The sequence below is a fragment of the Lissotriton helveticus genome, chromosome 3_1 (assembly GCF_964261635.1).
Source record: "Lissotriton helveticus chromosome 3_1, aLisHel1.1, whole genome shotgun sequence".
Lineage (NCBI taxonomy): Eukaryota > Metazoa > Chordata > Amphibia > Caudata > Salamandridae > Lissotriton > Lissotriton helveticus.
In genome coordinates, this window is record NC_136061.1 from 657,299,434 (window position 1) to 657,313,584 (window position 14,151).

A 14,151-nucleotide genomic window follows, 5' to 3' on the forward strand; every position below is an offset into this window, starting at 1 on the left:
GGCTTCAGTTGACATGACTAAGCCAAAGTCAGCCTGCAGTGTCATACATGACCGAGTGTCCTACATGATTGCTTGTCTTCTGTGTTTTTCCTTCTCAGAAAAAGAGTTAAATAGAATTCATTTCATGATGGTGTTTATTTGTCGCGCTGAAATGTATTCATTTGTTTTCTTCGAGAAGAAAGCCATCTGCAGAATGTTCCATTATTTGCAGCAAATTCAAGGTTCTTTGCTCGGGTCTGCTCTAAGCAGTTGGATTGTCTATTGTTTTTACCTGTTGCACAGATGTTGTGTTATTTACTTCATTTCGTATGCACGCCTTATTTAGCAATGCATGAAAGTAGGTGTTCTAAATGTTTATTATTTGATGCATAGTTTCTAATTTCAGTATTGGTTTGTCTGAATGAAACATTACTAGTACAGCTCTATGAAGTAAGATCTCACCATGTTGAGAGTGTGTCTTTCACTGTCCGAAACCTTTACAATAAGCCTCTTTCGGTATGTCTTTCGGACCTTTTTAGGTTTTGCCTAGCGAAAGCTGCGCTCTGCGCAGCTTTTCGCGCAGGCGAAATCCTGTTGAGAACTGTAGGGTGCTTTGGGTCGGCCCTCGTCATTGATTGGCTGGCTCCGTAAACGGAGCCTTGCCATTGGACGAGGGGCCTGTCCGTCAATGCCGGACCAGACACGGGGGCGTTCCTGACATTCTTTGCCTTTTGCCGACGTCACGCGACGCCGGGAACGCCCCCGAGTCTGGTCCGGCATTGCCGGCACCTCCCTTGCTCTACTGTCATCACCACAACACTGCGCCCATTTTATCCCAAGCTAAACACTCGGAGAGGCGCAGTGACCGGGTCTTTGAAGGCCGCTCTCCCAATGAAAACAAGTTTTCTCTCCGAGTCAGCACGAGCAGGAAGACGAGCAGCGCGCCTCCCAGCTGGCCTCTCGCATCAGCATCCAGAGCTGCCCTGCGCGGTGTGTAGCTTCAGTGGAGCTTCAGAGTGCAGAGTGGAGCTTCAGAGTGGAGCTTCAGAGTGCAGAGTGGAGCTTCAGAGTGGAGCTTCAGAGTGCAGAGTGGAGCTTCAGAGTGCAGAGTGGAGCTTCAGAGTGGAGCTTCAGAGTGCAGAGTGGAGCTTCAGAGTGGAGCTTCAGAGTGCAGAGTGGAGCTTCAGAGTGGAGCTTCAGAGTGGAGCTTCAGAGTGGAGCTTCAGAGTGGAGCTTCAGAGTGGAGCTTCAGAGTGCAGAGTGGAGCTTCAGAGTGCAGATTCAGAGTGGAGCTTCAGAGTGCAGAGTGGAGCTTCAGAGTGGAGCTTCAGAGTGCAGAGTGGAGCTTCAGAGTGCAGAGTGGAGCTTCAGAGTGGAGCTTCAGAGTGCAGAGTGGAGCTTCAGAGTGGAGCTTCAGAGTGCAGAGTGGAGCTTCAGAGTGGAGCTTCAGAGTGCAGAGTGGAGCTTCAGAGTGGAGCTTCAGAGTGCAGAGTGGAGCTTCAGAGTGGAGCTTCAGAGTGGAGCTTCAGAGTGCAGAGTGGAGCTTCAGAGTGCAGATTCAGAGTGGAGCTTCAGAGTGCAGAGTGGAGCTTCAGAGTGGAGCTTCAGAGTGCAGAGTGGAGCTTCAGAGTGGAGCTTCAGAGTGGAGCTTCAGAGTGGAGCTTCAGAGTGGAGCTTCAGAGTGGAGCTTCAGAGTGGAGCTTCAGAGTGGAGCTTCAGAGTGCAGCTTCAGAGTGGAGCTTCAGAGTGCAGAGTGGAGCTTCAGAGTGCAGATTCAGAGTGGAGCTTCAGAGTGCAGAGTGGAGCTTCAGAGTGGAGCTTCAGAGTGCAGAGTGGAGCTTCAGAGTGGAGCTTCAGAGTGCAGAGTGGAGCTTCAGAGTGGAGCTTCAGAGTGCAGAGTGGAGCTTCAGAGTGGAGCTTCAGAGTGGAGCTTCAGAGTGGAGCTTCAGAGTGGAGCTTCAGAGTGGAGCTTCAGAGTGGAGCTTCAGAGTGGAGCTTCAGAGTGGAGATTCAGAGTGGAGCTTCAGAGTGGAGATTCAGAGTGGAGCTTCAGAGTGCAGAGTGGAGCTGCAGATTCAGAGTGGAGCTGCAGAGTGCAGATTCAGAGTGCAGAGTGGAGCTTCAGAGTGCAGATTCAGAGTGGAGCATCAGAGTGCAGATTCAGAGTGGAGCTTCAGAGTGCAGAGTGGAGCTTCAGAGTGCAGATTCAGAGTGGAGCTTCAGAGTGCAGAGTGGAGCTTCAGAGTGCAGATTCAGAGTGGAGCTTCAGAGTGCAGAGTGGAGCTTCAGAGTGGAGCTTCAGAGTGGAGCTTCAGAGTGCAGAGTGGAGCTTCAGAGTGGAGCTTCAGAGTGCAGAGTGGAGCTTCAGAGTGCAGAGTGGAGCTTCAGAGTGCAGAGTGGAGCTTCAGAGTGGAGCTTCAGAGTGGAGCTTCAGAGTGGAGCTTCAGAGTGGAGCTTCAGAGTGGAGCATCAGAGTGGAGCATCAGAGTGGAGCTTCAGAGTGGAGCTTCAGAGTGGAGCTTCAGAGTGGAGCTTCAGAGTGGAGCTTCAGAGTGGAGCTTCAGAGTGGAGCTTCAGAGTGGAGCTTCAGAGTGGAGCATCAGAGTGCAGAGTGGAGCTTCAGAGTGCAGAGTGGAGCTTCAGAGTGGAGCTTCAGAGTGCAGAGTGGAGCTTCAGAGTGCAGAGTGGAGCTTCAGAGTGCAGAGTGGAGCTTCAGAGTGGAGCTTCAGAGTGGAGCTTCAGAGTGGAGCTTCAGAGTGGAGCTTCAGAGTGGAGCATCAGAGTGGAGCATCAGAGTGGAGCTTCAGAGTGGAGCTTCAGAGTGGAGCTTCAGAGTGGAGCTTCAGAGTGGAGCTTCAGAGTGGAGCTTCAGAGTGGAGCTTCAGAGTGGAGCATCAGAGTGCAGAGTGGAGCTTCAGAGTGCAGAGTGGAGCTTCAGAGTGCAGATTCAGAGTGGAGCTTCAGAGTGCAGAGTGGAGCTTCAGAGTGCAGAGTGGAGCTTCAGAGTGCAGATTCAGAGTGGAGCTTCAGAGTGCAGAGTGGAGCTTCAGAGTGCAGAGTGGAGCTTCAGAGTGGAGCTTCAGAGTGGAGCTTCAGAGTGGAGCTTCAGAGTGGAGCTTCAGAGTGGAGCTTCATAGTGCAGATTCAGAGTGCAGATTCAGAGTGGAGCTTCAGAGTGCAGAGTGGAGCTTCAGAGTGCAGATTCAGAGTGGAGCTTCAGAGTGCAGATTCAGAGTGGAGCTTCAGAGTGCAGATTCAGAGTGGAGCTTCAGAGTGCAGATTCAGAGTGGAGCTTCAGAGTGCAGATTCAGAGTGGAGCTTCAGAGTGGAGCTTCAGAGTGGAGCTTCAGAGTGGAGCTTCAGAGTGGAGCTTCAGAGTGGAGCTTCAGAGTGGAGCTTCAGAGTGGAGCTTCAGAGTGGAGCTTCAGAGTGGAGCTTCAGAGTGGAGCTTCAGAGTGGAGCTTCAGAGTGCAGAGTGGAGCTTCAGAGTGCAGAGTGGAGCTTCAGAGTGGAGCTTCAGAGTGCAGAGTGGAGCTTCAGAGTGCAGAGTGGAGCTTCAGAGTGGAGCTTCAGAGTGGAGCTTCAGAGTGGAGCTTCAGAGTGGAGCTTCAGAGTGGAGCTTCAGAGTGGAGCTTCAGAGTGCAGAGTGGAGCTTCAGAGTGGAGCTTCAGAGTGGAGCTTCAGAGTGGAGCTTCAGAGTGGAGCTTCAGAGTGGAGCTTCAGAGTGGAGCTTCAGAGTGGAGCTTCAGAGTGGAGAGTGGAGCTTCAGAGTGGAGCTTCAGAGTGGAGCTTCAGAGTGGAGCTTCAGAGTGGAGCTTCAGAGTGGAGCTTCAGAGTGCAGAGTGGAGCTTCAGAGTGCAGATTCAGAGTGGAGCTTCAGAGTGCAGAGTGGAGCTTCAGAGTGCAGATTCAGAGTGGAGCTTCAGAGTGCAGAGTGGAGCTTCAGAGTGGAGCTTCAGAGTGCAGAGTGGAGCTTCAGAGTGGAGCTTCAGAGTGCAGAGTGGAGCTTCAGAGTGGAGCTTCAGAGTGGAGCTTCAGAGTGGAGCTTCAGAGTGGAGCTTCAGAGTGGAGCTTCAGAGTGGAGCTTCAGAGTGCAGAGTGGAGCTTCAGAGTGCAGAGTGGAGCTTCAGAGTGGAGCTTCAGAGTGGAGCTTCAGAGTGGAGCTTCAGAGTGGAGCTTCAGAGTGCAGAGTGGAGCTTCAGAGTGCAGAGTGGATCTTCAGAGTGCAGAGTGGAGCTTCAGAGTGGAGCTTCAGAGTGCAGAGTGGAGCTTCAGAGTGCAGAGTGGAGCTTCAGAGTGCAGATTCAGAGTGGAGCTTCAGAGTGCAGAGTGGAGCTTCAGAGTGGAGCTTCAGAGTGGAGCTTCAGAGTGGAGCTTCAGAGTGGAGCTTCAGAGTGGAGCTTCAGAGTGGAGCTTCAGAGTGGAGCTTCAGAGTGGAGCTTCAGAGTGGAGCTTCAGAGTGCAGATTCAGAGTGGAGCTTCAGAGTGGAGCTTCAGAGTGCAGATTCAGAGTGGAGCTTCAGAGTGCAGAGTGGAGCTTCAGAGTGCAGATTCAGAGTGGAGCTTCAGAGTGCAGAGTGGAGCTTCAGAGTGGAGCTTCAGAGTGCAGAGTGGAGCTTCAGAGTGCAGAGTGGAGCTTCAGAGTGGAGCTTCAGAGTGCAGAGTGGAGCTTCAGAGTGGAGCTTCAGAGTGCAGAGTGGAGCTTCAGAGTGGAGCTTCAGAGTGGAGCTTCAGAGTGGAGCTTCAGAGTGGAGCTTCAGAGTGGAGCTTCAGAGTGGAGCTTCAGAGTGCAGAGTGGAGCTTCAGAGTGGAGCTTCAGAGTGCAGAGTGGAGCTTCAGAGTGGAGCTTCAGAGTGCAGAGTGGAGCTTCAGAGTGGAGCTTCAGAGTGCAGAGTGGAGCTTCAGAGTGGAGCTTCAGAGTGGAGCTTCAGAGTGGAGCTTCAGAGTGCAGAGTGGAGCTTCAGAGTGCAGATTCAGAGTGGAGCTTCAGAGTGCAGAGTGGAGCTTCAGAGTGGAGCTTCAGAGTGCAGAGTGGAGCTTCAGAGTGGAGCTTCAGAGTGGAGCTTCAGAGTGGAGCTTCAGAGTGGAGCTTCAGAGTGGAGCTTCAGAGTGCAGCTTCAGAGTGCAGCTTCAGAGTGCAGAGTGGAGCTTCAGAGTGCAGATTCAGAGTGGAGCTTCAGAGTGCAGAGTGGAGCTTCAGAGTGGAGCTTCAGAGTGCAGAGTGGAGCTTCAGAGTGGAACTTCAGAGTGCAGAGTGGAGCTTCAGAGTGGAGCTTCAGAGTGCAGAGTGGAGCTTCAGAGTGGAGCTTCAGAGTGGAGCTTCAGAGTGGAGCTTCAGAGTGGAGCTTCAGAGTGGAGCTTCAGAGTGGAGCTTCAGAGTGGAGCTTCAGAGTGGAGCTTCAGAGTGCAGATTCAGAGTGCAGAGTGGAGCTTCAGAGTGCAGAGTGGAGCTTCAGAGTGCAGAGTGGAGCTTCAGAGTGGAGCTTCAGAGTGGAGCTTCAGAGTGGAGCTTCAGAGTGGAGCTTCAGAGTGGAGCTTCAGAGTGGAGCTTCAGAGTGGAGCTTCAGAGTGCAGAGTGGAGCTGCAGATTCAGAGTGGAGCTGCAGAGTGCAGATTCAGAGTGCAGAGTGGAGCTTCAGAGTGCAGATTCAGAGTGGAGCATCAGAGTGCAGATTCAGAGTGGAGCTTCAGAGTGCAGAGTGGAGCTTCAGAGTGCAGATTCAGAGTGGAGCTTCAGAGTGCAGAGTGGAGCTTCAGAGTGCAGATTCAGAGTGGAGCTTCAGAGTGCAGAGTGGAGCTTCAGAGTGGAGCTTCAGAGTGCAGAGTGGAGCTTCAGAGTGGAGCTTCAGAGTGCAGAGTGGAGCTTCAGAGTGCAGAGTGGAGCTTCAGAGTGGAGCTTCAGAGTGCAGAGTGGAGCTTCAGAGTGCAGAGTGGAGCTTCAGAGTGCAGAGTGGAGCTTCAGAGTGGAGCTTCAGAGTGGAGCTTCAGAGTGGAGCTTCAGAGTGGAGCATCAGAGTGGAGCATCAGAGTGGAGCATCAGAGTGGAGCATCAGAGTGGAGCTTCAGAGTGGAGCTTCAGAGTGGAGCTTCAGAGTGGAGCTTCAGAGTGGAGCTTCAGAGTGCAGCTTCAGAGTGCAGAGTGGAGCTTCAGAGTGCAGCTTCAGAGTGCAGAGTGGAGCTTCAGAGTGCAGCTTCAGAGTGCAGAGTGGAGCTTCAGAGTGCAGAGTGGAGCTTCAGAGTGCAGAGTGGAGCTTCAGAGTGCAGAGTGGAGCTTCAGAGTGGAGCTTCAGAGTGGAGCTTCAGAGTGGAGCTTCAGAGTGGAGCTTCAGAGTGGAGCTTCAGAGTGGAGCTTCAGAGTGCAGCTTCAGAGTGCAGAGTGGAGCTTCAGAGTGCAGCTTCAGAGTGCAGAGTGGAGCTTCAGAGTGCAGAGTGGAGCTTCAGAGTGCAGAGTGGAGCTTCAGAGTGCAGAGTGGAGCTTCAGAGTGCAGAGTGGAGCTTCAGAGTGCAGAGTGGAGCTTCAGAGTGGAGCTTCAGAGTGTCAAGAGCAATGCCAATAGCTCTAACTTTAACAAAGGCAAAACCATTGCATTGTAAATGCTTGTTCGCTTTTCCAACAGAGCAGTCTCTGATTTATACTTAGACATTTTGCTTACTTTCATGACTGCAGACTCCATATTGATCTGTCATACCTATGCTCTATTGACTTTTGAACTGAACAGATCTATGTTAGTCCATTTGCTTACCTATACTTTGGTTGTGGCTATTTAAATTCGGAGATTGACCTTATGTTGATTCCTCTCTCATTTGCATTATTTGATATGTTATTGATGCTGATTTGAATTTTGCTAATTACTATTTACTTTCTGTAATGATTCTTACATTTAAATAAACTTTTATGATTTTGACTTAGAATGTTGTTCTGTGAAGGCTTTCTTTAATTGCACGGAACTGCCTTCTATTGAGAGTCCCATGGCCCCGATCCTGCATCTCAAACCATTTAATTTATTAATTAAAGGGGTTGACAAAGTTGAGACAGAGAGGTGCCAGTGGGGACATCTATGAGAGTAAGCCCTTCAAATGTAAGGCATGTGAGAATGGGACAACCAGTAATCATTTCTTTGACAATGAGATCACAAAACTTGAGAAAGAGATTCGAGTGCGGAGGCATGCATGAGAGTGAGACAATGTAGGATGAAGTCTGTGAGTTGAGAAGAATGTGAGACGGCATCTGTTTGACAGTGGCACCTTTAATGGGGAGATGAACATTGGTGGTGTCTCAGCGTGCCACTGTGTTCAGTGTGAGTTACAGTGTTTTTTAACATATTTCAGCAGACTTTTTATAAAAAATCAACTTTTACATTTACTTTTATCCACCCTGACCTCACTATCAGGGTCCTACTCGCTCTCTGTCAGAGACCTGGATCAGACCCAGGGTGAGGTGGTGAAGCACTACAAGATACGCAACCTGGACAATGGCGGCTACTACATCTCGCCGCGCATCACCTTCCCCAGCCTGCACCAGCTCGTGGAACATTATACACGTGAGTGTCATGCTTTACAGATCCCCCTACTGGTTTTCTACTGTCCTTCAAACTTCAGTACAGCTTCTTCGGATCCCCCACCATACCTCTCCTCACTGTTCTGAACAGTTTTCCTCCAGATCTGGAGCCGTGACCATCCCTTTTGGATTCCCAGCCTTGCTCTTTTCTCCCTTTTGTGTAGTGCATATCCCCTTCAGATTCTGAGTCAAGCTCCTCTCTCCCCTCCGTATGGTGAACGTCCCCTCCGATCTCCAGCCGTGCTTCAGTCTTTCGCTCTATGAGGTGAAGTTCCCCTTTGAATCTTCAGTTGTGCTTCTATCTCCCCCTGGTTTAGTGACCATCCATTCCTTTCTTCACCCGTGTTTCTATCTACCCTACCCCCCACATTGTAGTAAGCATCTTTATATTTCCAGCTCTGCTTCTATCTCACCATGGTATAGTGAACATTTCCTCCGATGTCTAGCTGTGCTCCGATCTCCTGCTTAGCGTAGTGACCATTCCCTCCATTCTCCAGGCCTGCTTCTATCACCCCTCAGTGCAGTGAACATCCCCTTAGGATCCGCAGCCGGGCTCCTATCTCCTGTCGGAGTGGTAAACATCTCCTCTGTTCTCCAGCACTGCTCCTATATCCCTTCAGTGAACATCCCCTTCATATCTCCTGCTGTGTTCCTAACTCCCCTCAGCGTAGGGAACATCTCAGTTGGATCCTTGCTTCTCTCGGTGTTGTGAACATCTCCTTCGATTTCTAGTTGTGCTCCTTTCTTGCCTCAGTGAGCATCCCCTGCAGATTTCCAGCCCTGCTCACATCGCCCCTCAGTGTAGTGAACATCCCCTTTGCATCTCCAGCCGTGCTTGTATCTTCCCTTGGTGTTATGAGCATCCCCTTCTACCCCTAGCGGAGCTCATATCTCCCCTAAGTGTATTGAGCATCCATTTCAGATGTGCACCTGTGCATCTATGCCCCCTCTTTGTAATGAACATTCCCTTCGATCTCCAGCTGTTCTCTCTTCCCTCAGTGTTGTAAACACACCCTGCTCCGATCTCCATCTTTCCTCCTATCTCGCCCCAGTGTAGCGCGCATCTCGACAGATATCCAGTCGTCCCCCTATCTGATGTGCTCATGTCTCCCCTTTGTGCAGTGAACATATCCACAGGTCTTCGGTCCAGTTTATAGCACCCCTTGGTGTAGTGAACATCCCTTTCGGATCTCCATCCACACCCCTACCTCAGCTCTTCTGCATGTGATTGTGACCTCTGTTGCATGCTGACTCGTTCCTCTGCCTCTCCTACAGGTAACCTGGATGGACTCTGCACTCGCCTCAGCGCACCGTGCCAAACTCACAAGCCCCAGAAGCCCTGGTGGCAGGACGAATGGGAAATACCCCGACAGAACCTAAAGCTGGTAGAGAAGCTCGGAGCGGGGCAGTTCGGAGAGGTGTGGAAAGGTGAGCTCAGACTCCTCCAAATGGGCCAGGTTATAGCAGACGGAAGGTGGGCATGGTAGGGCCAGGAATAGGCATTATAGCCGAAGGGCAGTGTAAGGGCATCCAGGGAAGTTCAGGGTAACTCAGGAGAGACCAGGCGAACCCGAGGCACATAAAGATAACCCACTTGTGATAAACCAACATCCTGCCCAGAATACTCAGCTTCCTCTGAGCACCCTTCCTGCCTGTGAACATATAGCAGTCCATCCCATAGTGCACTTGGCCACATTGCACCCCTCCTCTTGACCAACCTCCATGCTCTTGGTATCACCCACAACAGCGAGGACTCTGCACATTCTCATAAGCTTCCTGGTTCGATGCCACCTCCTCTGTGTCACCTCCGTGAGCACCGTCTATTCCTTTCCTGAGCATCCGGCAGTCCCCACTTCTGTGCACAGACCCTCCTTGTGCACCCTCTACATTCCTCCATTGAGCCCCTGTACTCTTGCTGTGACCCTGCACGCTTCCACTGAGGACCTTGGACTTTCCTCACTGACCACCCCTACATATCTCTCCACTGAGGGTTCACACTTCTCTTGTCACCCGGTGCAACCTGCACTCCCCTTCCTCGTATACCATTCACTCCGCTCTACTGTGCCCTCTACACTTCTACTGCGTAACTTGAAATCCCCTCCATTGAGCACTATGCACCACCCCCTACTTCATCATCACAGACCTTACCTCTTCAGGGGCCCCTCCCTTACAACACAGCATCCTTCAAGTTAGTTCCCACTGATAATAGTTTGCTGTTTTTTAATTAGACACTCCTCTTCCTTTTTATTTTGAATTGCCAAGATTGACCCTTCCCTTTTCTTCTATCTTGTCTTGGTGACGGCTCTATAAGAGCCAAGGACTCTTAAAATATTATATTTTATCAAAACAAACATGTGCACTTGGTGGCACTGTTACATACCTCGTTCCACTTCTGACAGTCCTGCTGTGCTTGCTGTAGTCAAAGGCTGTAACAAGGGGTGACCCGGTATCCCTAGGAACCAGGGCAGGTCATCGAGACAATGGATCCCTCGGATTATGAACCTGAGAACGGTCGTTTTATGTCTAGAAATAGGTATGTGATTGAATCAAAAGCTTATCTTTGGTATCAAACTGATAAAACAGTGTTTACTTTATTTTTGTAGTAATAATATGAAACAAACAAACAAACATGTTGGTGCTCCATAGGTCAGCGCAGTGCTTAGTGATTGTGACAAGAGTTAGGAAGTGCACCTCTCATGAATGGTGTTGGCCATTCATACAATTATTTCTAAAACTCTGGCTCCAGTGTAAGTACAGGTTTATAATTTGCACAATTGTTCACCTGGGCAATACAATAATCATGTTAACGTTTCGACCCCATATGAATTAATTGTGAGCCGGGTCTTTATCAGGACAGCAATGAGGAAGCATCCTCTATGTTAGTTTTAGACATAAGAACATGCTACGGTCCAAATCCATAGGGTGTAGTCATCACAAAATACATTCCCTTTGTGTCAGCACTGATTGAACCTTTTTAAACGTCATCAATCAGACAATCAGCTCTTGCGCTCGTAGAGGGAGTAACCTTCCATGTTGGGAATGGACGCCCCTCCCGTGCTCAAGCTGGTAACCTGCTGCCCGGGGAGAACACACGCAGTGTGAAATACATTCATAAGGGAGGTGAAAGGCGGACTCTTGCCTCATTTAAATGCAAAGAATCCCATTCCTAATGAGAGTTAAGGGGCATCAAGGGGGTCATTTAAAGCTCCAGCATCAGCGCAGTACTTGAGCTGCAGTCATGGATGCTGACGGTCAGTTGCATCAAGCATCCAAAGGGAAACATCCTGCAGTGGAAAGGAGGCATGTGGAGGAAGAAATGTGTTCTCACGAAGAGCAAGAAAACATAATTTCAGTATCTCCTGATGGTGTGCACCAATTGGTGAATAGAGCAGCTGCTCTCAAGGTTCAGAATAACAAATCTGATATGCGTTATCCCTTGACGATGAGTAGGCCCTGAGCCACATAAAGTAAAGCCGGTGTAAGGGGTTCGATTGACTCTTACACCGCATTGAAGACAGATTGCATTTTCCTACTGAAGACCAGCCAGGCAGGTGGGGTGAACTGGTTGAACCATATGGCCCGCAGAATCCGTAAACATCTAGATTCACAATTGGTGGGGTCCCACATCAACCACCGCAAGCCTGGCTATGCCGAGTACAGTACAATACCAATTGTGGGGTCGTCTTCTACATTTTAAAAGTCATTGGAAGAAATTTGTAACCGATCAATGAGTCATAGACTCGTTTAAAATTATAAGAATTACCCCCAGAAACACAATTCAGACTAACTCACCTATCAAAAGACCAAATGAAAAGACACACTCTGTTAGAAGAAGTAACAACACTAATACAAAAGAAAGATATAATTTAAGTGCCCCAACTGTAAACTGGAAACATTTACTGGCATGTATTCCACCCTCTTCCCAAGGAGAAACCCCTCTGGGGGCATAAGACCAATTCTGAATCTGAAAGGTGTAACCACTATCTACAAACAAAGACCTTCAAAGTGACACACCTGTAGACGGTCATTTCACCTGCAGACTACCTGGCAACCCTAGTTCTACAGGATGCGTACTTTCCTATAATCGAAAATCACAGAAGTATCTTTGGTTTGCACTGGGGATGGCCAATACCATTTCAGAGCTCTACTCTTCGGTCTTTCTTAAGCTCTGAAAGCCTTCACAAAGGTACTTGCACTTGTCGTAACTCATTTACAATTGCAAGGTATTCACACTTTTTTTCACATATCGACGATTGGTTATTATGTGCACCTTCTCTATTAAAAGGCCAAGATCAGACAGAGATAGAATGCATAATTCTATAAGAATGTGGCATCCTACTGAATTGGAAGAATTCACATTTAGAAGTTCATGTTAGCCCATTTCAAAACCAATCTGGGGAAAGTATTTTTACTAGAAGACCTTGCTTTATCACTTCATTCTCAACTACACTCTCTCCTACAAACAGATGTGACAACAGCACAACAATTCTTCAAAATCCAAATCTAATGTCAGCAGTGATTAGGGCGGTCCCATGGTCTTGGTCAGTGGCGGCTGGCATGGATCGGGGGTGGTGAGGCAGAAGGTAGTAAAAAAAGAATGTAATTTACCTCCTTGCCGCCGCATCTCTTCTTGCCATCCCTCCTCGTAGTTGCTCTGCTCCAGCCGGAAGCAGGAATCACCCAGGCTACCCTGAGCCAATCACAAGGCTGCACTGCAGTGCTGTGATTGGTCTCAGCGCAGTGGTTTGACTCTCAGATGGGGACTGGGAGCCTGGTCATGTTCTCCACGCAGGCTGCAGTGCAGCCTGGGTGAAGAACATGCAAAGTGAGCATGCCGGTTTGGCCGACCTGAGATGGCCAGCCAAACTGTCATGCGCACTGATAACAGAGCATACCACTCCCTGTGGGTGCCTGGTATCCCCCTGGCCACATAGTATGCAGAATATCAACTCGAACACTCAAAACTTGGGTTCTATTGGGTAGACCTTTGCACAGCCAAGGACAATGCAGAGCTCTGGATATTTTGTTTGAGAACCTACACCCTGCAGGCTTGGGTGGTGGATGCACTTTGTATTGTATGGCTAAAAGGTATTCTATGCACCTTCCCTCCGATTCCCCTCCTCCAGAGTGTGTTGAGGAAGATTCATATAGAGAAGGCACACATAATTATGATTGCCTCTTTATGGCCCAGAAAAGCCTGGTTTCCATTACTACTAAAGATGTTGATAAACCCGTCATTCAATTTAATTATATTCAACAACCCCCTAATATTTCCAGCCCTACTGCTGCAAACACTATACAGACTAAATCTGAAGGCTAGATGACAAGCAGCAATAGTTGCATAAGTGAAAGATGAGCCTTATTTGAAACTTCATCTGGACAAAGGGCCTGATTACAAGTTTGGCAGTGCGGAAGCATGACCGTCTCACTCCCACACTGCCAAACCTGTGGTTGAACCACCCGACAGATTAGAAGTTTTCTCCTGGTCTGGTGGGCCGTCTTCGGCCACCAGACAGATAGTCACTGCAATGGGAAAGTCAAAATCAGTACCTGCATGGCGTGGACTGCTGCAGTCCATGTCATGAAGGTACTGGGGTGCATGCACTCAAGGGGGCACAAAAAGTGCTCCCCTGCATGCACCCCCAGCCCAAAGGAAACAGGGGGGCCTGTAGCAGAGAGACCCCCTTTGTTTCCTCTATGCTACGGTTTTCATGGTGGTGGAAAACTGCAGCAGAGGGGAAACTCGTAATATACTCGGCAACTGCTCCATTTTGCTGCCTCAAGACCGCTGCACCACCCCCAAGGATTTCTGATTCCTGGCGGTTGCGGCGGTCCCAGGGCGGCCTGACTGCCCTAGTTGTGAAAGGGCGGTCCGAAGACCTGCAAGTCTCGTAATTAGCCCCAAAGTCGTTTTAAAACAGGACCAGGGTTCATCCCAAAAATGAATACTAGATTCCATTAGGAACAAGACATAATACTACCAACGTTTTACTGGGAACGGACATACATATATACATAGAAAGAAAAAAACGTTTGCATTCTCGCTCATTGCTTATTTGTTTTGGTGGAAATGTTAAGGAGAAAAGGCTATCAACAGCAACATTAAGCAGATGCGTGATTTTCTATATTTCTGCATATGTCTCAGTGGGCTTATTAACACCATCAAATATTCAAGGCCGCTTTATGAGAGGAGTATTGGCTTCTTGGGGAGAATGCTCAGGAGTTTCTCTCGTTGAAATATGTAGATCCACAACATGGTCTTCACCAAATAATTTTGTAAAGCATTATAAACTGAATCTGAGCATCATTCAACCCTTCTAAGTGCACTAGAAGTTGGCAAGGGAGCAGAGGAGGATGTACGGGCAGGAGAAGGAGTGGAAGACAGCCTGGTAAGGGATACATGAGAAGGTAGAACGGAGGGGAAAATTGGCATGAGGAACTGTGCAAAATAGGAAAGGAGAGAAAGAACAGCGTGAAGAGAGGCAAGCCATGGAAAAGGGTTGAGACTTCGACAAGCGGGTAAAAAGCTGGTGGGACAGAGTCAGTGACGTGTGACTGCCTGCCAGAACAACTAAGGGGCATCGGCCTTAGCCTTACCCATGTCCAGGCTAAGG

General features: G+C 49.3%; 1 protein-coding gene across 3 annotated transcripts in view; it reads left to right on the forward strand.

Moving 5' to 3' along the window:
- Positions 1-14,151, forward strand: part of LCK (LCK proto-oncogene, Src family tyrosine kinase) — a 564,072-nt gene that overhangs the window by 448,620 nt on the left and 101,301 nt on the right. For all 3 annotated transcript variants that reach the window (XM_078680721.1, XM_078680719.1, XM_078680720.1), the window contains exons 7-8: positions 7,371-7,520; positions 8,813-8,965. In XM_078680721.1, the coding sequence (XP_078536847.1) occupies positions 7,371-7,520; positions 8,813-8,965 (303 nt within the window). The remainder of the gene's footprint in view (positions 1-7,370; positions 7,521-8,812; positions 8,966-14,151) is intronic.